Raw genomic sequence first — 25669 nt, forward strand, 5'->3', positions numbered from 1 at the left:
CATGTAGCACACTACCTACACTTGTAAGTTCATTGGCCACCAGTTCAGTTGTGATTTTTAAAGCTCCAGGCTGTACATAGTGAGGAAGTATCTTTCCCCTTGTAAACCATTGTAGGGGGAAAGAGACACTGAATCATGGATGGTATTTTCTCTAAATATTTAGGCATGGGGCAGTCTTGTCAGGGAACTTACTCCTTCCTACCTCAAATTGACGTTAGAATGTCAGCAACACAATTTTCGTTTAAAAAAACCCTTAGATTCACAATTAAATGGACCCTCACATTTACAGGTAATTATTTAAACTGCATTTATCTAGGTACTAAGTATAAGTATAATAAGTCCTCACTTAACATTGTTGATAGATTCTGCCACTTTAAGTGAAACAGCTTACAATGAAACCAGTTTTACTGTATGTTAATTGATATAAGCCATAGTTAATTTTTCCTGTGATATCACATCAATGTTGTAATGAAATGACATTCTTCATGACCTCATTAATAAAATGAGCATAGTAATAATGACATCAGTGAATTACTGCAAAGATTGAATGAGGTCTTATTTAGAGAGCATTTAATATAGTGCTAGACACTTGGGAGAGGTGAGACAGCGGTGGTCATGGTCACAGCAGTGATGATGACAACAACAACGATGATGACAATGCAGCTAACACAGCCCTTATTGCACGCCAGACACTGTTCAAATGTTTTATACACATGAACTCTTTAAAATATTATTCTTTTTGTAGTAAACACTCAGTAATCATCTCTGGCCTCTGTATCTTCCAGTGTGGTATTGTGTGTGAGTTCATTATTGCCTGAACTCCTAGAGTTGTTATTGAAATTCAACGACTGTTCAAAGGTTTTGAAAAACAGACGCTATAAATTATAACATACCTAATGGTTTAGATGCAAAGATTATTCTAAATTAAATAATTCCAATGTGTTTTCAGATTGTATGCCAAGCTTGTTCATCAAATAAGTATGGCTTAGATTACCTGAAAAATCAACCAGCAAGAGTATGTGAACATTGTTTCCAAGAACTGCAGAAATTAGGTAATATACAAGTAAAGACTTAACCCTAAATTCCTTTATCTCTCAGGTGCTTTCAGACAGCCTTCAGAAAGGATCCTCTTAGACACATTAGTAACATGATTGGTGATACTCATCTCAAAATATTCTTAGTTAAGCTTTCTTAACTCATTCTTAATGGTATTCCCAAAAGAGGTTGGACTGAAGTTTATTTTTACTCTGAAAACCGTTTTGCTAAGAATACTAATTGTAGAAATGTACTCATAGGATAAAATGCTTAATATAGTTACAAGGGAACTTTAACTCAAATAATTTTGAAGTTTCTAGTTTCACAACTGTGCTCATACGAATCATTTTTATCTATCTGTAATTGTCTATGTAAATATACTGGGTATCACCTTGTTAGCCTAATTTTAATCACTTGGACTGATTTAGTGAGGTTCTGTTGTACATCTAAATTTTAGCTTTTCACCAAATACAAAATATAAATCATATCTGCCTACTTATTATTTGCAGGTATCCATTCCTCCAGTTAAGATGAATGCAGCTGGCAGGGCTGTTCAGGTCTCTATATATATATATTTTTTTTTTCTTCTTTTTCCAAGTGAGAGGAGGGGAGACAGAGAGACAGACTCCCACATGCACCCTGACCAGGATCCACCTGGCAAGCCTCCGTGTGGCCCATGCTTTGCCCATCTTGGGCTATGCTCATGGCTGAGCTACTTTTAGCACCGGAGTTGGAGGCTCCACGGAGCCATCCTCAGTGCCTAGGGCCAACTCGCTCCAATCTAACCATGGCTGCAGGATAAGAAGAGAGAGAAAAGAGAGAGAGGGGAGAGGGGGAGGGGTGGAGAAGCAGTAGGTTGCCTCTCCTGTGTGCCCTGACCGGTGAAACCCAGAATATCCACATGCCAGGTCAGTGCTCTACCACTGAGCCAGCCAAGCGGGGCCTCAGGCCTGTATTTTGGATAGAGATCTTTAGTTAAATTCCTGAAACCTTTAGGTTATAAATTTTAAAGAGATCATCTTTCATTTCCATGAAGAATAACTTTTCATCAGCAAATGAGAATATCTAAATGAATAAAACTAGATGACATGCTAGTTCAGAATCAACAGATTTAGTTTATTGTGTGTGTTCATTTTTTCCAGGAAGACATATCTGTCTAAATTAATCCTTCCCATCATTTATGTTCCTCCCTTTGTTCAGTATATAATATAAGCTGCAAACATTTGAAATTCATTTTTAAATCATCCTTCTTCATCATCTACACCTATTTGGTCAGTAAATCTTGTCAAATTTATTTTCAAAAACCTGCTTTTCTCTTTATTTCTTCATCTTATATTAAGGCCTTCATTATCTTTCATCTGGACTACTATAATAATTTCCTAACAGGTCTTGCTGCAAATCCTTCCTCCTTCCTACTGCCAGATTTATTTTTCTAAATTCAATCTGCTCATGTCACTCTCCAGCCTAAAAGGTCTTTCTTTGATTTCCCACTGTCTAAACAACATCGAGGTTCCTTAGGACCAGCCTTTCATTTCCAGCCTCATTATTGTCCAAATAGATGATCTAATTTCATATCTCTCTGCTTTTGCTTATGCTGACCTCTCTTCATGGAGCGTTCTCCCTCCTCTTTTTCGCTTGGCAAACTCTTACTTATCCCTTAATGGCCAACTCAAAATCTCATTTTCTCCCCTGCTTTTCCTGAAACTGTGCAGTCAGACTTAACTGCTTGCTCATCTTGTCTTATAGTTCCTTTTCTAGCATCTTGGTCATTGTAATATTATTTGGTCATGTATCTAGATACTAAACAGTGTTAGATTTTTTTTTTAAGTCAGGAGTGAAGTTTTTTTTAATTTTTTTTAAGTTGGTAGTACAGTAACATGTATCAGACTTCTAAGGGCACTAAAGGATAATCCTTTCACATGGTTTAGTGTTGAAAAAGTAGAAAGTAATAGAATGTGGAAAGTCTTCCTTCCACTTAACTTCTGGCCATCCATTTCTGTTCCCAGAGCCATCAATGTGTCATCAGTTTCTTGGGTATCCTCCTGTGGATATTTTATGCAATAATGTTTATCGATCTGAATTAAATTGAATTGCAGAACAGTTACCATTGGCTGTATAAGTGTACTTGATTTCTTTTAGATCACCAGAACTCTCCTAAGATTGGATCTCCCGGAAATCACAAATCTTCAAGTGCCTTATCATCAGTCTTACAAAGTATTCCATCAGGGAGGAAACAGAAAAAAATCCCAGCTGCTCTCAAAGAAGTAAGTGTTTCCATTAACTTGCAACCTGATAGAGGCTAAATTATTTATACTCATATAATAGACCATTTTTCATTCATAAAGGAAGATGTCATTTCCCACAACTATTAGGATATGCATTTTAATACTGTTGATGAGGTGTGTCTGATGCCTCACTATCTTGCTTAGTTCTCCTATGTGACCTGAGTCATTTGGAAAATGGCTGTCAAAAAGTTTGCAGAACATTTTATAGCGGTGATAGGAAGAAAAGATATATTGGACACTTGAATTTTTAGAATTCCTTTGAGGAGACCCTTCAGCACCAGAGGGAGGAAGTCTACAGAATATTTTGGGCATGTTGTAAACAGTTACTTATCTGCACGGTTTGTTATTTGTAGGCATTGGTTGGTTATATACAGCTGATTGTCTTTCCTTTAAACTTAAAATAAAACTTTTAGAAGTGGTAATAGCCTACACAGTTAGACCTGCCAGTGGCCTAATCCACAGGCATCACTGGTCTCCTATCCCAGTTCCTCAAATGCAGGTGCTCAGACTGCCAGGGTCAGAGATCAGACAGCACTGGCTTTCTGGCCATGCCCATTTTGATTAGTGTATTAATTAGTTCAACCTATGCTAGTTTTGTGGCCAGTACTGTTTTATTCTATTCTCTTGCTTGGTTACTATGTGAAAACAGCACACATTTATTATTTTGGGATTCCAGTCATGGCTTAGCTGAGATCTCTCCAGGGCCATATTCATAGTGTTGGCCGTTGTTGAGTTCTCATCTGGAGGCTGACTAGGGAAGGGTTTATGTCCTTTTTCGCTCCGGTTGTTGAAAGAATTCATTTTCTTGCAGTTCTAAGACTGAAGGTCCTAGCTTCTTATTTGCTTTTCTTAGAGGTTGCCCTCAGCTACTTGCCACATGGGTTTCCCAAGATGGCTGCTTACTCCTTCAAAGCCAGAATGGGAGCTATCTACTAGCAAGAGGGAGTCTTATATAATATAATAATCAGGGAAGTGACATCCCATTACCTTCACCATATACTGACAGGTCCTGCCCACATTCAGGGGGATGATTATACAAGTATAACTTTCAGAGCCAGGGGTAATGGGGAGCCACTTAAGAGTCTATAAACCATACCACTAATAAGGCAATTCTTAAACTTAGCTCTTTATATTTCTATTGTTCCTGTATAAAAAAAGAGAGAGAGAGAGAGAGAGAAAAGTTTCAACTGCCAAATTATAATCACTAAAAGCTTACTATTTTTTGCCTAGAGATTAAAACATTTTCAGCTTTTTATGAAGTGTAAAACAAGCTTCTTTCAGACCAAAATTTGGGGAACAGGAACTGATCTTTAAAATCACTATTAGTAGTAGAATTCTTTATTTACTTTTCTGTTGTTCAGGGTTTTTTTTAGCTATTTCAGGGACAGACTTACAGTTTTAAGTAACTTTCCCCAATTCCCAGAATAACTAGAGCAATAAGCAACATACACAGTCCCCAAAATACAGCTTTAAAAAAGCATCTGTGGCCCTTAGAATTATTGTTTTTCTGGCAACCCAGAACACATAGGAGAACCAACGGAGAAACACACACAGGAATTCTAGAGTTCTAGAATGTCTAAAAGGAAGGTTTTTATGCTCTTAGTCAGGGGTCCCCAAACTACGGCCCGCGGGCCGCATGCGGCCCCCTGAGGCCATTTATCCGGCCCCCACCGCACTTCCAGAAGAGGCACCTCTTTCATTGGTGGTCAGCGAGAGGAGCATAGTTCCCATTGAAATACTGGTCAGTTTGTTGATTTAAATTTACTTGTTCTTTATTTTAAATATTGTATTTGTTCCCATTTTGTTTTTTTACTTTAAAATAAGATATGTGCAGTGTGCATAGGAATTTGTTCATAGTTTTTTTTTATAGTCTGGCCCTCCAACGGTCTGAGGGACAGTGAACTGGCCCCCTGTGTAAAAGGTTTGGGGACCCCTGCTCTTAGTAATGGCAAGTATTCAGTTTGTACAGTAGCAGACTTTGAAAATAAATTATTTCATTCTGAAACATTATTACTGTGGTTATTGCTTTCAGAACCAATGGCCAAAAGCAAATTTTATTTAAAAACTTTTGTGTGCACAGCATTAAAATATATATGGGATTTGCTTATCTAGGTGTCAGCAAACACAGAAGATTCTTCAATGAGTGGCTATTTATACAGATCAAAGGGCAATAAAAAACCTTGGAAGCACTTGTGGTTTGTCATAAAAAATAAAGTGCTATACACGTATGCTGCGAGTGAGGTAAGATCTGAAACTGCGATGCGTAAATTTGGTGTCTTATTTCATAATGCCAACTAGAGATAGTTACAGTATTTATTTAATCTACTTGCTTTCTTTAACATTTTTTGTTTTGTTTCTGGAGGGGGAGATGTTGGTATTGTTTTTATTGTAATTACTTATTTATTTATTTGGACAGAGACAGATAGAGGGACAGATAGGGACAGACAGGAAGGGAGAGAGGAGAAGCACCAGTTCTGCGTTGCAACTCCTTAGTGGTTGATTGATTTCTCATATGTGCCTTGACGGTGGGGGGGGGGGGGGGAGAGCTACAGCAGAGTGAGTGACCCCTTGCTCAAGCCAGTGACCTTGGGCTCAGCCCAGCGACCTTGGGCTTCAAGCTAGTGAGCCCGTGCTCAAACCGGATGAGCCCACGCTCAAGCTGGTGACCTCGAGATTTCGAACCTCGGTCCTCCACATCCCAGTCCAATGCTCTATCCACTGCACCACTGCCTGGTCAGGCTGGTATTGTTTTTAATGTGAACAATGACTTTGTCTAGAGAGCTCTTACTCAAAAATACTAGGAATTTTCCATAGTATTAAAATGTAAGTTGTTTTGTTGTCATGTGACTACTTCACTGAAGCATTTAACCTTTCTGCCATGTTCTGTTGGATGACATCTCCTTGACTGTCCTCTAGATTGTATTGATCAGGCATCAGGTAGATAATCTAGGTTTCCTTTGGGTTATAAACAGTTTCTGACTGTTTAATACTACCCTTTTTTCCTGTCTGATCACCATGTGTTCCAACATCTCTGAAAACTACTACTCTAAGATTCGGGCTTTTCCTTAGTGGGATGGTGTAAAGCCAGGAGCCGCGGCCACCATCAGAGCAACCCAGCCTGTAAGGCCAGGAGCCAGGGCCAGAGCCACTATCACAGCAGCCTTCTGGCCTATGCAGGTTCGCATTGGATTCGGACAGTCGGTAAAGAAACCATGGAGCCAAAAACTGGTGGGCCATAGTCTTTAATCTAGCTTGCACCCGGCGGGCAAGTAAAAATACACACTGGGCTCCAAAACCCAGTCACATTCAGTGCTCACAAAGCTACTGATTTATCCGAGTTTCCTAGAATCAAAGGTTTCTAGCTCACCAGCCTTATTCTCCTCAGTTCCCCATCTCCTTCCTTATCCCAGATACAAACTCTGTACAAACTGGCATCTCACTCAGCACTCCACCATCTTGGCTGCTTTTCCTGGCCTTCTCCCGCTGCTGGCTCTATTCTCTCTGCTCTCTCATGCTAACCTCAGGAACCAAGAGGCCGAGTCCCGTTCTGCCTCCCTTTTATAGTGTAGAAATCCAAACCCTTAATCCAATATACATAATAGGGAAGTCTCTAATACAAAGTCACTTCTCTGAGGCATGATAGGATTGTACCACCTCACACCAAAAAGGGTGGGACAGGCTTAATCCCAAAACCAAGCCTCAGGCTACAACAATTCTCAACACACATTAATATCACCTGGGCAATGGCCTCACGTGGGCAGCGCCTATTTTTAACAAAGTGAGCATAATACATTTTATCTGCCCAACAGATGGGTTGAATCACTTGCCTTTCTGAGCTGTTTTCTGCAGCCATAAAATGAAAGTAATACAATTACCTACCTCCTGTGGTTGTAGGGAAATACGTGAAAGTCAGTGGATGTGAACACATTGAGAGCTGTCTAGCACTGGCTCTGGCTCCGACAGTAGATAGGGAGGGGGCAGCTCAATAAATATTGTTGAATAAATGAAAACTGAATAAATTGCTACAATTATTGTTTTATATATGTGTACATGAAATGAAATCAGAGCTATATACATCAGAAGTTCACAAATCTAAATTTTATATCAACTTTAAAACCCATCGCCCTCTATGTCTTTTTAAATTAGGATGTGGCAGCATTGGAGAGTCAACCTTTACTAGGATTCACTGTCAGTCAAGTCAAAGATGAGAATTCAGAGTCTAGAGTATTTCAGTTACTGCACAAAAACATGGTATTTTATGTATTCAAAGCAGATGATGCTCACTCAGCTCAGAAGTAAGTAATTCAGACATCTTTTTCTTTTATACGTGAAAGTTTGAGTTGTTACTTTAAATGACTGTAAGTTAACCTCCTTTTATACATGGGGACAACTAAGAATTTAAATCAGGATCCAAATGAGAAAGATTTAAGATATTATTCATATTCTTTAGAACTGTTTCTAAAGACAGGCAAAAGTATTTGGAATATTTTCAGGAAGCAGAGGGAGAAAGAAAATAGGTAGTTCTGTCCAAAATATTTTGTGTCCACATGACCTCTGAAGAAGCAGCATGACGCCGCTCTGCTGAGAGGAGGGGAGCTGAGGTATTTGACCTCTCCTTCGGGGAGGGTAGGATCTTCTCCTGAAGCATTCCAGGGTTTGGCAGTCCAGTGATTCCATTGTGCTGGGGAACAGCAGGAGTTTAAACAGCTGCTTGCTAACTTCTTTGGGGAAAAGGTCAGGCAATTGAAGAGGCTCCCATGCTGTTCCCAGTGACTGAGTGAAAGGAAATAGATATCATTTTATTTTTTTTAATTTCAAAATAGATAACATTTTAGATGGTAAAGGCTGAAATAGTCTCTTCAAAATTCCAACAGGAATGTTTAAATGTCATGAGGTTACTTCATATAGAGAAGCATACTTTTGTGAAATCAAGGTCCTCTCTGAACAAAACAGTTCATCTCTCATTTGACTTTTATTTTGGCCTCACAAAATACACATTTTTGTTTTCATTAAGAGGTACTCATGTTTTCTGAATAGACTCAAAAAGTGCATGCAGATAAAAAAGAATGCTTTAAGTAAACAAGGATTGTCATTTGAAAAGAACTTTTTATTGATTATAGAGAACGAGAAAGGGAGAGCGAGAAACATTAATTCGTTGTTTTACTTATTTATGCATTCATTGGTTGATTGTTGTATGTGCCCTGACCGAGGATTGAATCTGCAACCTTGGCGTGGAGGGATGATGCTCTAACCAACTGAGCTATTTGGCCCGGGCTTGTCTTTTTTAAAGACTTGTCTTTTCTTAAGGCAGTAAGAATTAATATACCAGAATTACCATATGTTCCAGAAAATTAATCAGGTACAATGTTACGAATTCTCTTTAAGACTCCCCCCACCCTGTCTATGTTAGGATATCCAGCCCTGCATAGCTGTTACTACAAATAATTCCTTTTGTCTACTGAAGAATATTTAAAATTGTCATTTAGCTATTTTTTTTCCTGTAAAAATACTTAAATAGTAATTGCTGTAATAGTCTGTTAGATATATTTCTCATTTTCATCTGTATCACCAAACTGATAAAAATTACTGCTTTTGAATACACATCTTTTGCTTACATCTTTAAATTGACAAGCTAGAAATCACGTCAAGACAGAACTGAATATTAGGTGAAGGGAATTAGCTTGCTTGTACAAGGGGTCCTCATATTACGACAGTCTCGACATACGACATTTTGAGTTTACAACGCTCACTTCCATAAAATTTAAAAAATTGAGACATGAGTGTTCTGGCTTACGATAGTAGTGTCATGCTTAACGGACTACATGGGCGAACTATTGATAGTTTGGTTGCGCGCTGCAGAAGATATGCTGTATGGTGCACAGTGCATCATATTTATGTCCTTTTTCTTTTCTGTGGCTTAGTTGTGTTTTTATCTTCTAGATTATGATCTTACAACTGTGTTCTAGATTATGTAGTGATTTAGGCTACGGTGTGTTTCAGCTTACACCAAAATTCGGGTCACGTCACTGTCTAGGAACAGAACTGTGTCGTAACCCAAGGACCCCTGTAATTTTAATTAATACAGGCTGAATTATGAGTTTTTCTTTGAGGCTGTTAATAGCATATGGATCACTTTTTTTCACATAACAATAATAAAATGTGTGAGCTTCAATGGAAATTTTTGGCTTTTTAAAGGCCTTTTTATGGTATAAGCTATGCCATTTGCATTTAAAATTTAAAATTTTGAAAATTCTATTCTTGAAATTTGAGCTAAACCTGTACATAGTGCTTGTACTATTTAAACTGAGTGATTTCAAATGTTCCTAGTAGTTCAGAAGCAGTTACACCACTAGAGAGGTACAAAGACACTATCACCAAGTATCTTCTGAATATTTGCCACTAAGTGTATTTTCAGGTGAAACTTTGAAACTAAAGGATTTTGGAAAGATTTCTTTGAAACTGAGAACTATAAATAGATAGATGTTGGATTCCCTTTCATTGAAATTTTAGAACAGGTCTAGTCTGTGGATGCCCAAGGATCTGATCTTTGGTTAAGGGAGAAAGAGACAAGGACAGAGCTTGTGTTCCTAAAAGCAGAAAGGGGGTTGAAACAAAGGCCTTGCAGATATATCCACTTCCAAAATCAATTTAAATGGGACCATCAGGACTTCATAGAGCTTTTACATGAAATGGCCCCTTCCTCATGTCTCATAGAAATGAGATGCACTTTCCAGGCTAAATTTTTGGCTAAATTACCAAATAAGATAGCTCTATACTGTATATACAAAATTCTACTTTGCTATGGGAAAGATCTTAAATACACTGTTAGGGTAACTAGATTCACAGGCACAGCTATTACCTATATTAACCTGACACATCAGATAATTACATTTTACAAATCTAACAAATTTTTTTTATTAATAGGTGGATAGACGCATTTCAGGAAGGCACAATATTGTAGCAGTAATTGGTTTCAACTCTTCTGTGATTCCAAAAGGGTGGAATTTCATCAGAATGGAGTAAATGTAGTACAAAAATTTAATACAAATGAACACTGCCAAGATAAAGCCAACCAAAATCTTCATCAAATATAAGACATTATTTTGTTAGATATAAGGTAATTTTAAAAAATGTTTTTTAATGTTATATTATTTATTACAATTTTGATGTTTACTTAAGTCAGAATTATTTCTGAAATTCACACTGAATTCTAAAGTACCTTTTCTTTAGAAACCAGAAAATGCATCTTAATACTGTATGCTATATTAACTGTTTGTGACATAGTCCACACTGTTTTCTCAATGTGTCTTACAGTGTTACATTGTAATAACATTTTCACTAGTGGTAGGTCTTTGTAAATAAAAACACACATCAAGAAGCAAGTTTTATGCAGTGGTTCAGAAATTATGATTATAGAACCACTTATAACAAAAATGCATGTCTTTTAATCAGTAAACTAAGATGAACTTTTGTATCTTTTAATGGAAAAACACATGGCCAGCTTCTACCTCAGTAACTGTGAAATGAAATTCCAGTAAATTATCTCAAGTATTTCTACTATTGATGTACCTCTTTTGGCATAAGATAATGTTACATCATCAATGAATTATAACAGAGAGATAGAATCTGAATTTTTTTTTAATTGATGTTTTCATTTGCAGAGGAACACAAATAATTAACTCTATAGCCTTTACATTAATTAAGTTAATCCTTTTATAAAGTTACCAGTTCAACACAAATATAAGTGTATTTTTTTTAAAAAAAGCAAAATATGGCAAGCATTATATTACATAATGTTTCTTCTTATTGTTAAAGGTTGTGAGCCCAAGTCAGTAGTAATATTTGTATCTAAAAAGAATGTTTTTTCTTTTCCTGTAATTTTGTGCTTTAAAAATGAACTGGAATTACCATATCAAAAATACAAATTTTAAGCCAGTATTAACTGAAATTGTATAGTATTCTTTATTTTAAATGGTTTTTTACTACCACTTTGTGTTATGTCCTCCCTGGTAAATTTTTAAAAGTCTGTTATTTCTTTAACCAACTGTCAGAACACCTCATTAGGAAAGATTTATATTCATAATTCTGGTGCACTTAATGTTTAACATAGGAACTACTTTGTAAGTTTTGATTAACAGAAGCGAAAATGAAATTAACTCTATGATTAAAGTCATTCCTGATGTTCATAATAACATTTATTGACTGAGCTTAAGCTAAATGTAAATTACCCTAAAGACAAGGTTACTCGTAAGTATTTCATTAAAGGGCACAAGAATTTTCCTTTCTTTTGCATCAAATATTTCTTAATTCACAGTGATATTTATGATTGCCAAGAGAATCACTGAGTGCCTTTCTGAAGACTTTTGAATGTGTTTTGGTTGCAGCACTGGTGGCCCTGTTGGATCTAGAGCTGGCTGCTGTAGTTTTTCCTGGCTGTTGCTTGCTCTGGAATCATTGTAAACCCTATTGCAACCTCACACACCATCCTCACATGCTATTTCCCCAGTCTTTCTGCTACTGTAGGTAGACTGTACTTCTCTGCAGTGCATTAATTTTAATCAAGATAGCATAAAAAAGGCTTCCAGGTTAGAATCCCTACTGTTTTCAGTATATCTTTTTTGGAGACCAAGATTATACCTTACAAAGTATTTTCTTCTGTTTCATATGGCCTAGAATTTTTCAAAAACAATAACATTATTTGGGGTTCTTTCCCCCTCCTCTTAAGCTTTCAACCTTCTGGCCGCAAAGTTTGGTTTAAACTCAGAATCTTAAAAAATATTAGGCAGGCTATTCTATCTTTCAACTGCTGACTGAATCAAGAACCAGTTATAAATCTAAATAGATGAAACATTGCACAAACTTCTAGTCATTCCCCTAATTACATGTGAAACTTGTGTATGGATTGTACCAGCAGCTATTGGCTTAGCGCCATGGAAGGTTTTGAAAAATAGAAAATATAGCCCTTTGAGGAAGCTGTCAGATGACAACCTCCCTCCCCATAAAAATGTTTTAAATGTGGAATAGTATTACATTCCCTTTCCCCCTTATCAATCCTCATAACTTACTAAAGCCGATCAATTATTTATTTAAGCTGGCTCATTCAATGTCAATTGAGAAACCTAATTATATTCATTTTGTTGTAAACTACTTTGAAAATACCTTTTGATAGCTAATATTTTAGAGAATAAAAATGATATATTGGGTGCATTCTATAACTGAGGAGAAAGTATAACTATACCTAGATCCCAAGAATACTGTTTATTACACTGATACATGTGCTTCGATCAAACCATTTTCAGATATCTCTTTTATTTATAAGGAGGAGAAGGAAGAGCAGTTATAAAGTTAAGCCAGAAAGAATTGTGAAAATAACCCAGACTGGAGATGCCAGGTTAGACTAAGGGAAGGCTGCCATTCTTAGTGTCTGTCCCCAACCAGTGTTCCTCCTTTGTCCGAGGCAGCTGTTAACATAGTGGACCCACCAGAGTCCTAGGAAAGTGAGAATAGTTATCTCTGGCATCATCCCGCATTTCTGAACCTCTCTCCAACTTTTTTTCCTGTTCCCTAATGTACCCAGTGTCCTCCTGTTGTCCTTTGCCCAAGATACTTAATTCTCTTTTCAACCAAAAGCTTGATTCTTTGTAGTATGTAGCAGAATTGCTTAAAATGAAATCATCAGAGCAACTTTGATTAATATAAAGATGTAACAAAACAACTAAGTGAAGAAGACAACCTTGAAGTATAGTTTTGTTAGCCAAATATGTATTTTATTTGATTGGTAGAATATATCCAGAAATAGGGAAAGCCTGTTATTTAGTAATTTAGTTAACATGTAAATGTTATCACAGCATATGCTGAAATGTCTTGGGAAGGTGCTTTCATTGTGGTTTTAGAAGTTTGAGATGCAATGTAGTCAAATGTAGTGACTGGGAATTCAAGAAGTAAATTCCTTTTTTTTTTTATAAATAAATTTTTTATGCATTTTAATGGGGTGACACCAGTAAATCAGGGTACATATATTCAAAGAAAACATACCCAGGTTATCTTGTCATTCAATTGTGTTGCATACTCAAGAAGTAAATTCTATAGCTCATTATACTGTACACCCCTTAAAGGCAGATGCTATGTCTAATATATCAATTTTCCACAAAATACCTATTCTATGTCTTTTACAAGATAATGTTTGTTGAATATTGCTTGAATATTTGCTTCTTCTATAAGTGAGGACCGGATTCTCGTCATCTACATCTCAAGCACAGCACCCAAAATACCCTCATTATAACTCAAATCTTAAACCTTCACATTCCACCATCCTGCAAGGTGGAAGTTTTGCAACTATCTACCTGTTGGACACCTATTCACCTACTTGAGTACTTTTAAGCATTTAAACTTTACATCACTAAAACTCAAAAATTCAATTTCTATTCATTCAAATCTAGGCTCCAGACTCCGACTTCAAGTCTCTACAGGGCCCTCTGCAATTGCTTTTGAATCCTTTCCATCTTAATTGCCCTCCCGTTGGTGCGTAGACTCTGGCTCAAGTCCTTGTTCCTGTTTCCCAGTGCTTGAAATAACTCTTCTTCTAATTCCCATGCCTGCCTTGTGTGATCCCATTTTAAACTCTGCCTAAGGCATCTTCTAAAGCAGTGGTCCCCAACCTTTTTTGGGCCACGGACCAGTTTAATGTCAGAAAATATTTTCACGGACCGGCCTTTAGGGTGGGACAGATAAATGTATCACGTGACCGAGACAAACGTCAAGAGTGAGTCTTAGACGGATGTAACAGAGGGAATTTGGTCATTTAAAAAAAAATAAAACATCGTTCAGACTTAAATATAAATAAAATGGAAATATGTAAGTTATTTATTATTTCTCTGCGGACCGGTACCAAATGGCCCACAGACCGCGGCCCAGGGGTTGGGGACCACTGTTCTAAAGCATAGCTCTAGTTTCATCCCTGCTCTTCAACTTTCATTGGCTTCCCAGTGGCTTGGCAAGGAACACAAATTTTCCTCAGGTATCATATACTCGGGCTAACCCCAACCCAGCCTTCCTCTGTTTACTGGGTTCTTTTAACATTTCTGCCTGTTTATCCAAGACTTCTTTGTGAAGTTGATCCTAGTCCTTCTTTCCCCTATTCCTTCTATTTCTTCACACTAGATAGTTTTCCCTTCCTCTATGCTCCCATAGCAGGTGAGTGATAAACTTCCTTATGGTACTTATCACTGTATCCTTGAGAACAGCAACTGTATCGTGTTCATTTGAGAATCCCCCTCAGCATCTGGCAGAGTGCCTTGTATTCACTGGATACTCAGAATTTGTTTGGTACATGAAATTATTTCAAATGGATCCCTTTTGATTGTTTTATTTTTAGTGCCCCAAATATGCACATATCATTCAGGAGCCTATCCCAATTTTAATGTTATATTCTAAAGGAAAATCTTACCTATAACTTTTTCCCTTTTAAGAAAAGAGATTATTTCTAGTAATTATTTAAAAAAAGGTGGTAGCAAATTTTCAAAAAGCTTCAATATATCAAATCCCCCCTTTTTCACTGCGGTGAGGTTTTAAGGGGGGTGCCTTTTCTTTTATATAAGTTGGTCATAGCAATCTTGAAATGCTATTTTTTTAAATGACATGAATTTCTAGAAATACTTTTTACTTAAAGTGATAATAATGTGTCTGATTGTCCATATAGAGATATAGATCCTTTATAAATAAAATGTTAGCTTTGTAAATAATGTTAATATGTATTATATTTATACAAAATAAATTTATCTACTTTCGGTGTGAGTTGCATTTATTATTTATTTATTTTTCTTCTTTTCCAAGTGAAAGGAGGGGAGATAGAGAGACAGACTCCTGCATGCCCCCCAACTGGGATCCACCTGGCAAACCCCGTCTAAGGCTGATGCTCTGCCTATCTAGGGCCCATGCTTGCAACCAAGCTATTTTTAGCACCTGAAGTAGAGGCTCCATGAAGCCATCCTCAGGACCCAGCTCATACACTCGAACCAATCATGTCATGGCTCTGGGAGGGGTAAAGAGAGGGGAGGGTGAGGGTGGAGAAGCAGATGGTCACTTTTTTGGGGTGTGCCCTGGCGAGGAATCGAACCTGGGATAGCCACACGCCAGGCTGACGCTCTACCACTGGAACCAAATGGCCAGGGCTAGAGTCACATTTAAAGGTGAACCATACTGACCTGCTTTCTTGAAGCATAATTAGGGGTTACTCTTCTTTACACACAAATGATGTTCCCCAAATGACTTCTACTTTCACATTTTCACAAGTCAACTTATTCTAACTTATGTGAATTGGATAAGACGGGGTAAGTAACCCCAAGCATCACTATAAGCATACATATTATGCACTGAAAATAGATAAAAGATCTCAGATTGCCTTTTTCCATAGACCTCTATCTAGTATGCTTTTCTTTTAAAGTTTTTTTTATTTTTATTGATTTTAGAGAGGGGACAGATAAAGAGGGGGGAAGAGCAGGAAGCATCAACTCGTAGTAGTTGTCTCATATGTGCCTTGATCAGCCAAGCCCAGGGTTTTAAACCAATGACCTCAGCATTCCAGGTCAACATGTTATCCACTGCGCCACCACAGGTCAAGCTAGCATGCTTTTTTAGCTTTCACTTTTGAAACCATCTTAAGGATTTGGGGGTGAGGGGGAAGAGGGGATGTCTTAAAACCACCAAACAGAATAAATGATGCCAAAGAAAGAGGGGGACTTTTAGAGAATGAGGCATAAAGCATATTTCTATACATTAGGGGTTGTTGCATGTCCTTTTTCTGTGTCCAGCTGCCTAGTTCCAGAGGGAAGTGACTGAGATGTTCTTCCCAGTGTACCTTTCTTTGTTCTCACTTACATTTTTTTTTTAGTGAGAGGAGGGGAGACAGTGAAACAGACTCCTGCATGCACCCGGACTAGGATCCACCCGGCCCTCCCCGTCTGGGGCTGATGCTCAAAGTAACCAAACTATCTTCAGTGCCTGAGGCTGACGCTCAAACCACCCGAGCTATCCTCAGTGCCCAGGCTGATGCTGAAAACAATCAGACACTGGCTGTGAGAGTGGAAGAAGGAGAGAAGGGGGAGAGGGAGAGGGAGAGGAAGAGAAGCAGATGGTCACTTCTCCTGTGTGCCCTGACTGGAATCGAACCTGGGATATCCATACACCAGGGCAACGTTCTATCCACTGAGTCAAATGGCCAAGGCCCTCACTTATGTTTTTGGCCTGAATCCATGACTGCTATTCTAGTGCTGAACAAAAGTAAAGAAAATTTGAGGACCCCCTTCTCTTAAAGTCCAAATCATCAGTACTTGGCACACAGAACAGCTCTTCCTGCCACATCTTGGTGCCACAGGCGGTCACTGTCAGAATGTGATGTTCCATCAATAATGCCTCTTCATTTCACAAATTTTATTGACCATCAGGCACTGTCCTACAGACCTGGGAATACCACACTGAACAAATCAGACAAAAATCAGCTTTCAGGAACCTTACCTTCTAAGTGATTATATCTTTGTACCTTTAGCAATTATACCTATTTACTGACAAGTAAAACTTTCTTATTACACACGATTCTTCCCCAGCTTGTCGTTTTATTGAGGGGAGTTTTAAAGATCTTACTGGGATCTACCCAGATTTGTTAGTCCTCTTAATAAACGTTGACGATAAGAGCCTATAACAGAGCCCAGTTTCCCACAAGTTAGAAACAACTGCCTAACACTGATGAGGTTATCTATCATTATTGAAATCTGAAACGTTTTCTCAAAACCTTCTATATTGACCGCCTTGACAAATGGGATGTTAAACACACGCGACTTCTACAAGTCCCTGACCGGGACATGCACAATGGCCGGGCGGTCTCCCTCCTCGCCGCTAGGGAGCAGTCGATTTGGAGAGGTTCATTCAGTTCCGTCATCCCTACAGCCAGGGGACGTCACGACCTCTTCTCGCCGGTCCTGCGCACCACTCCTGCGCAGGCGCGGATGAGAGTGCGTCCCGCGGTGTTGAGGGAGAGGTCACGAACTCTGACCCCCCACCCCCAAATACACAAACACAGAAAGCCCCGGGTCTCTACTTTTCTTTACCTTTCCTCCTTCATCCTTTAACAAGCTGCCTCCTCCCGGAGCCACCCCAGAAGCCGCTGCAGCGGGACCGGCCGGCCCACGCCCGACGTAGCTTGGCGGAGAAGCGGTAAGAGGTGCCGGGCGGGTAGATGAGCGGCCGTGCCTGGGTCGGGGGGTCAGGGGGTAGGGGAGTCCCTTCCTCTCAACTGCCCCGGACGCACCCCCAGTGTCCCGCAACAGCCTGTGGCTTTGGCCGGTGGGGCCGGCTCGTATGGCAGTCCTGCGGCGGGTTGCTCGGGTTAACAGGCTGGGGGGGCGGGGAGTGGCCGGGGCGGCGGGGCCGAACGCGCGGGGCTCCGGTGAAGGCCGGGGCGGGAGCTGGGGTGCGGGGTCCGCCGCGCGGGCCGGGGCGGGCGGCGTGGCCTTGGAGGGAGTCCGCGAGCGGCTCGGCACGCACGGCAGCCTCTCCCGCGGCGCCTCTGACCTTTCAACTGCAGGGAAAGCTTCCGTTTGGGCGCCGCCGCCGCTTCCCCCGCCTGGGAGCCGCGCACCCGGGGCTCCATGGCCAGCGGGACGCGGGAGACGGCCCTCGCCCCGAGTGGCCCCGAGCCGAGGTCCGAATCCCTTGCCTTGAAGGCCCCTTTCTGACGCCCGTGCTTGCACGGGAGGGACGGAATAACACCCTCCTGTTCCACCACAAATGGGGCGGGAGGAGCCGCTGCTTTCAGACCTGTGTCTTTTGAGAAATAAAATGGACCGGCCCAGGGTGCTCCCTGCACTGGGGCATGGCCAACCTTCCAGGAGCTCTTTTGTTAGGAGACTGCCTCCAGTTTCGGCAGATACCGTTTTGTGAATTGCAAGTGTTGCCAGGTTGTCTCATAACCTTTCACTAAGTAGATCAGCCTGTTAAAAATAAATAAATAAAGGAAGAACACAGTGAATTGAAAGAAACACTTTTAGGGGTTTTCTGTCTCTGGAAGTTATAAGTAGGCCTTCAACTTTGAGGTTTTTGAACAATGCTGTGTGGTTCGTTGGTTGGTACACGATGATTGTTTTTAAATTTTGCTTATATATGCAGTTGGTAGATCAAAGAGTATTTCTATTCTTATTTTAAAAATGAAATATAACTAATGTCACCGTTCCTTGAGGGGTATTTCAGGCCTCCTTTACGAAGGGTTTTGAGGGAGACAAAAATCAAAGTTAGCCAACATTCTTAAAATACCTAGTTTGCACACAGAGTGTAATTCTTACCCTTGGGAATAGAAAAGAAAAAAGAAACAGCACGGGCTAAAGAATTAATAGTATAAATATAATAATTTACAGTTTTTGCATTAATAGGACCCTCTGTAACCTTAAAATCTTTTATGAAATCCATGGACCGGCCTTCTAGAAAAATGCACCTTTACCTAAAAATTTTGCATAAAATATTAGAAGTTAACAAATAAGCCTGTGAATCCTAGTTAAAACCTTACTATACACAGTAATTGCTAGACCTACCTAGAAAGATTGGATTAAAAAGCATTTAAAGTGAATCTTAAAGATAGGCAGATTTTAAATGAGGGAGGTGGAGCTTGGAATCATGTATTGGGAGAGACCCCTTTTGAGAGTGATAGCAGATAAATGAGAAGATGAGGAAGTCAGACTATAAAGGAACTCTCTTTTGTGTCCACAGTGCCTGGCAAGTCATAGGGGCTTAGTAAATATTGAAAAACAATGCCAGAAGGGCTGAAACTTAATTTTTTGACCATTAAAAAGTTTCAGATGATTCTGAAGCAGGAAATAAAGGACGTGGTTCAGTTCTGTAAGTAGCCTGAGATACTGCTGCTTACCAAAGTTGCTGACAAAAAGATGGGTTTTGCCTTCTTGTGACTTCAAATACATGTAAAGACGGTTCTTGCCTTTTAGGGGTCTTTCATATACACAAAGTTGCATATGTTAAATAGACAATTCAGGAACCTCAATTCTGGCAGTAGCTGAAATTTTACCTGAAAGATTCTAGGCCTTGGACTGACTATAGGAGGTTTTATGAACTCCTTGAAATTCAGCTATATATACTATCATTTACATTGTAAATGAATGTAAACTTCTGTTTTCTGGTGAGGGAAGACTTCTATCATATATTCAGAGATGTTTGATCTAACCCACAAGGGGAAAAAGAAGAAACATTGTTTTCTGTCTTATTTTCAAACTTTTTTGACTGTTGATTGCACAAGAAGAAATATGTTTTTTCTGAAATGTGACTCGGCACTCACACACAGACACAGGTTAAATAGAAATCAAGTCTTTAGGAGACTATCTTACACTATACCTGATGCACTAATTTCGATTCTGTTTTCCTTTTTAAAATATAAAAATAAAGATAGACATAATTTCCCCATCCGTAAGTGCCTCTCAACACAGAGTTTGCATACTGTTTCAGATGACAACAGCCTAACAGGGGTCGTCAAACTTTTTATAAAAACCGCCCACTTTTGCAGTGCTGGTAGACCTGGTCCCTACTGCCCACTAGTGGGCGTTCCAGCTTTCATGATGGGCCAATCGCTGCGCTGTTTGGTTGCACGGTAGGGACCAGGTTGACCAGCACTGCAAAAGTGGGCCGGTTTTTATAAAAAGTTTGACGTGGAAGTGGGAGTAGGGGAGAGCAGATGTTGGGAAAAGAAAATGAACTGATTTAGTCAAAGAGCTTAGACTTAAAATTTTGAATTTGAATGGAAGGATTGCACCACTGATAGTATTTTTGTGTGGGAAAGGTGCATAGAGATGAGATGGGGTAAATAAAAAAAAAAAAAAAACAGAACCAAAAATAAAGATGTGTGTTTCTTTTGTGTGTTAGTTAGCTCTAAAATAGTAAAGCAACATACTCATGCTTTCGGTTCTATCCCTCAGGTTGATAAAAATACTTATCCGTCAGTGTCTACCTCAGATGTCTCTTCTGTAAGGTGTTCCAGACCCTACTTCTCCTGTCAGGTGTTCTTTGGAGCTTCCCTTGTTCATTTATTGAGCGTTTTGTTCATTCAGCTAACTTTCAGGGACTACCTCTTATCTATAAGAGACTGTTAGCCATTGATACAGATATTTTCACTGATGTTGAATTTTTTCTTTCTTTATTTATTTAGAGAGAGAGACCCAAAGGGGAAGAGATGAGAAACATCGACTTGTAGCTGCGGCACCTTAGTTTATTGATTGCTTTCTCCTATGTGCCCTGACCGGGGACTCCAGCTGAGCCAGTGACCCCTTGCTTAAGCCAGTGGCCATGGGCTCAAGCCAGTGACCATGTAGTCATGTCTGTGATCCCACGTTCAAGTTTGTGACCTCGGGGTTTTGAACGTGGGACCTCAGTGTCCCAGGCTAACGCTCTAGCCACTGTGTCACTGCCTGGTCAGACAGTTTTTTGGGGGTGTTTTTTTTTGGTATTTTTCTGAAGTTGGAAACGGGGAGGCAGTCAGACAGACTCCTGCATGCGCCCGACCATGGTCCACCCAGCACTCCCACCAAGGGCAATGCTCTGCCCATCTGGGGTGTCGCTCTGTTGCAGCCAGAGCCATTCTAGCGCCTGAGCCAGAGGCCACAGAGCCATCCTCAGCGCCTGGGCCAACTTTGCTCCAGTGGAGCCTTGGCTGCAGGAGGGGAAGAGAGAGACAGAGAGGAAGGAGAGGGGGAGGGGTGGAGAAGCAGATGGGCGCTTCTCCTGTGTGCCCTGGCCGGGAATTGAACCCAGGACTCCTGCACGCCAGGCCGACGCTCTACCACTGAGCCAACCGGCAGGGCTGGTCAGACAGTTTTATAACAATTTTCTGAAGAAGATTTTACTGAGTTCATTTTATTTATGAGGAAACTGAACCTCAGGTTAAATGATGTGTGGCCATTAGGTAAGTAGTAAAAATTAGTCTGGGGCCCTGATTTGCTCAGTGGATAGAGCATCTGCCCAGTGTATGGACGTCCCAGGTTTCATTCCTGGTCAAGGCACACAAGAGAAGCAACCATCTGCCTCTCTCTCCCCCCTGCTCCGCCTCCCTCTCCCTCTTCCTATCTTCCTCCCTCTCCATTTTTTCTCTCTCTTCACTCACTGGTTGCAACTTTGGCCCCACTGGGCCATGGTTTGGCTGAGGATAGCTTGATTGGTTCCAGCAAGTCAGCCTCAGGCACTTAAAAAAACAGATTGTTTGCATAGGCTCCAGACAAGGGTTGTCAGGTGGATCCTGGTCAGGTACATTCAGGAGTCTCTCTATCTTCCCTCTTCTCACTTAAAAAAAGGAAGGGGGTTACAATCTGATATATTGACTTGAGGTCCAGGACATTCTACTATCTGTATAAACTCTATCCTCTCCCTCTAGTTTCTTTTTCTCTTTATCATTCCCTCATAATTTCCATCATAGTATTTAGTACATGGTAATTTTTTAAAATCTGCTTTACAACCTCCATGGGACAGAGATCTCTTTTGTCCTGTTCACTGTCAAGTCCCCAAGTCTCATGTGCTTAATAAGTATGTTTCAGAAAATATTTGTGGTTTTTAAAAAATTTTCTATTGAATTTATTGGGATGACATTGGTTAATAAATGATATAGGTTTTAGGTATATAATTCTATAATACACCTGTATATTGTATTGTGTGTTCACCACTCCAAGTCAACAGTAAATTTCTTATTGAGTTCAGGTATGAACTCTAGGCACTGTTAAATACTAGAGGTTAATTGAAAAATTTAATTCATTGAAAAACGACTTCTTATCCTTAGATGTCTATAGACATCTATACAAATAAGGGCAGGGTGCTTAAAAGATAAATGGGCACAAGATAACAGTGGGCCACAGGTGGAGGAATGCTTACTTTCTAATTACAGTATTTGATACCCATTTAAAAGGCATAAAGAGGAAAAAAAGTGGTCCATAAATCTCCACCTAGAAAAGTCACCATTAACATTTGAGAATGTTTAGTTTTAGTCCTTATGAATGTTTGCTTTTAAGTCCTTACATACTTAAAATCAATTGTAAATACTTTGTTTCTTTTTTTTTTTTTTTTAGATTTTATTTATTCATTATAGAGAGGAGAGAGAGAGAAAAGAGAGGAGGAGCAGGAAGGATCAACTCCCACATGTGCCTTGACCAGGCAAGCCCAGGGTTTTGAATCGGCAACCTCAGCATTTCCAGGTTGACGCTTTATCCACTGCGCCACCACAGGTCAGGCAAATACTTTATTTCTTGGTATTTGCATTGTTTGTCATAGGCATTATTCTCTTCATCATTTTTCTTATACGCAATTTTAATGAGAATATTTTTTGCATAAATCTTTGCCTTTTGTGCTTGTTAAATGTCATCTCAGCAAGGCCATCTCTGATTTCATTAAAAATTGCAACATCCCACCTGACCAGGCAGTGGCATAGTGGATAGAGCATCAGACTGGAATGCAGATGACCCAGGTTCAAAACCTGGGGTCGCCCGGCTTTAGCGCAAGCTCATCCTGCTTGAGTCCGAAGGTCGCTAGCTTGAACAAGGGGTCACTCACTCTGCTGTAGCCCCCTGGTTAAGGCACATATGAGAAAACAATCAATGAACAACTAAGGTGCCTCAATGAAGAATTGATGCTTCTTATCTCTTTCCCTATCTGTCCCTCTTTCTGACTCTCTGTCAAAAAAAAATTTATAACATCCCACCCCACCCTTTCAGTATCTTCTATCAGTAGTCCCTAATCTTTTTTCTTTTTTTTTTTTTTGTATTTTTCTGAAGCTGGAAACGGGGAGAGACAGTCAGACAGACTCCCGCATGCGCCCGACCGGGATCCACCCGGCACGCCCACCAGGGGCGATGCTCTGCCCACCAGGGGGTGTTGCTCTGCCGAGACCAGAGCCACTCTAGCGCCTGGGACAGAGGCCAAGGAGCCATCCCCAGCGCCCGGGCCATCTTTGCTCCAATGGAGCTGCGGGAGGGGAAGAGAGAGACAGAGAGGAAGGAGGGGGTGGGGGTGGAGAAGCAAATGGGCGCTTCTCCTATGTGCCCTGGCCGGGAATCGAACCCGGGTCCCCCGCACGCCAGGCCGATGCTCTACCGCTGAGCCAACCGGTCAGGGCCCTAATCTTTTTTCCATTCCACTTTTTATCATTTGTTGATATTGTATATTTTACTTACTTGTTCTTGTTTCACCCTGCCAAAATATAAACTTAACAAGGGGGAGTTTGTTTTAATACTCCTTTATCTCTAAAACTTAGAATAAAGCCTTGCCCATAGTAAACACTCAAGTATTTGTTGAATATCAAATAAGAATATTGAATACATTATTGGGTCAATGAGTATGAACATTTTTAAGGCTTTTGGTACACATTGGCAAATTACTTTTCTAGGAAGGTTATAAAATATTAGATTTCAGTTAATAAATATAAATACTGCCTTTTTGCCTGAATTTTTGGAATTAAAATTATTGTTGGAAAACAAGCATATGTTCATCTTGTGGTTCTGTGGCATTTGTGGTACAGAGAAGCCAGTAGCAGAGACTTGGAAGCATGAAGCAACGTGCTAAATTCAAGGAATTACAAGTAGTGTGCATAGCTTGAATGTAGGGTTTAACAAATAACACTGCAACTCCTATAGATAAAGGGAAGTCTGTGATGACTAGTAAGAGGGGAAATAATATTAAATATATGTTAGATCAGTCTGAAAGCAAAATATGAAAGTAGCAAATAGGTAAACACTATTGGACTTGGTTATAGTTTGAATTGTCCTCATGGACACTGAACTCACCCATGTTGATGGCAGGAAAGGGACAGCACTGTCAGAATTGTCAATGAAAATTTTATTGAGATTGGAATTCAAGCTACATCTCTTTTGGGAGAGAAGATGGTAGCAGAGTAGGCAGATGCACAGACTCCGAGCTCACACTACCAAAATGGATTACAAATTAATTTAGGAACAATCATTGTGAAAAACCAACTTTGGACTAAAAGAACAGGTCTCAAAAACCAAAGAGCAAAGAAGAATCCAAACTGATCCTGGTAGGAAGTGCGAGGGCGCAGTGGGGCTTCCAGGAGTGAGGGGAGGCTAAGGCTGAGAGCCCAGAAAAGCTCTCATTACAAGAAAAGAGACCCTGAGAGATAGGAGCCCTCAGTCTCAGAATTGAAGACCCAGCCTAGAAATCTAGGGACTGGAGGAGCCAGATGGGAAGCATTGAGAGGGGCGAAGAGCAAAGTTCTGTGTGTGGGAAGGGGCGGCGGGAATGCCTTGAAGGGACAGAGCAGAAACTACCACTCACAGCCACTTGGCTGGGGCCCTGGGGGCGAGGAGGGCTGATAGGACTGGCTTGTCTTCCACAACAAAAGTGGGAGAGCGAGACAGATGGTGACGTGCAGAGAAATACCTGGGATGACCTGAGAAGCTTTGCCAGTGCGAAGGTGGCCATAGCTGGGGGAGGGGTTGATCCCTGCACATAGCACAAGCCTAAAGTGGTTCTGAGTGACCCACCTCCAGAAAGCTCTCCAGCTCCAATCAGCGCAAAAGCCACAGCTGAAAGCAGGAAGTGGGGTGGAGGCGCAGTAACTAACGTCTCCAGGGAGATCTGAGATACACCTCCTTCTTCTGAAGCTGAGGAAGCACCAGCCGGGAGAGCAGCTGGCAGAACCTGCCTTCAGATTCTCAGAGGTCACACCCACTGGGTCCCTGGATACAGTTTCAAATAAGACCCTGCTGAGATCAGTAAACAAGCCTACCACTGAGTTAAATAAACTGAAAACAAATCAAGACTTCAAAGCAGCTGTACTAGCTAAGGAGACCACACTGGAACAAGCTTGCAAGCCACACACCGAAACAATGGGAAGACAGAAAAATAAGTCATATGCTTCAACAAGACAAATCCTTAGAAAAAGATCTGGAAGGAACATAAGTAATCAAATTACCAGATGCAGAGTATAAAATAATGATTGTTAGGATACTTAAGGATATCAAAGCTACAATAGATGGACTTAATGAACACCTCAATAAAGAAATTGTAAGCATGAAAAAGGGCACAGAAATCATAAAGAAGAACCAGACAGAAATTACAAACAATATCAGAAATGAAGACTACACTAGAAGGAATTAAAGCAAGCTGGATGAAGCAGAGGATCAAATCATGACTTAGAAGACAAGATAAGCAAAAGCACAGAAGCAGGACAGCAAAAAGAGAATGAAAAAGTCTGAGGAAACACTTAAGAGAGCTCTGTGACAACATGAAGAGAAACAATATCCGCAAAATAAAGGTTCCTGATGGAAAAGGGAAAGAACAAGGAATAAAGAACCTGTTTGAAG

General features: G+C 40.2%; 2 protein-coding genes across 10 annotated transcripts in view; both read left to right on the top strand.

Moving 5' to 3' along the window:
* FGD6 (FYVE, RhoGEF and PH domain containing 6) overlaps nt 1–15107 on the top strand; it is a 127968-nt gene extending 112861 nt beyond the window's left edge. For all 3 annotated transcript variants that reach the window (XM_066357359.1, XM_066357365.1, XM_066357368.1), the window contains 5 exons: nt 950–1052; nt 3175–3299; nt 5433–5561; nt 7467–7615; nt 10245–15107. In XM_066357359.1, the coding sequence (XP_066213456.1) occupies nt 950–1052; nt 3175–3299; nt 5433–5561; nt 7467–7615; nt 10245–10281 (543 nt within the window). In that variant the 3' untranslated portion in view covers nt 10282–15107. The remainder of the gene's footprint in view (nt 1–949; nt 1053–3174; nt 3300–5432; nt 5562–7466; nt 7616–10244) is intronic.
* Nucleotides 15108–17395: 2288 nt separating this feature from the next.
* NR2C1 (nuclear receptor subfamily 2 group C member 1) overlaps nt 17396–25669 on the top strand; it is a 63901-nt gene continuing 55627 nt past the window's right edge. For 3 of the 7 annotated variants that reach the window (XM_066357426.1, XM_066357490.1, XM_066357481.1), the window contains exon 1: nt 17396–17535. The gene's annotated coding sequence lies outside the window, so the exon portion shown is untranslated. Of the gene's footprint in view, nt 17536–17926; nt 18016–22420; nt 22577–25669 lie in introns of those variants that run through there. The other 4 variants (XM_066357465.1, XM_066357445.1, XM_066357435.1 and 1 more) reach the window with 4 other exon arrangements.

The sequence above is a fragment of the Saccopteryx leptura genome, chromosome 1, assembly GCF_036850995.1.
Source record: "Saccopteryx leptura isolate mSacLep1 chromosome 1, mSacLep1_pri_phased_curated, whole genome shotgun sequence".
In the NCBI taxonomy this organism is placed as follows: domain Eukaryota; kingdom Metazoa; phylum Chordata; class Mammalia; order Chiroptera; family Emballonuridae; genus Saccopteryx; species Saccopteryx leptura.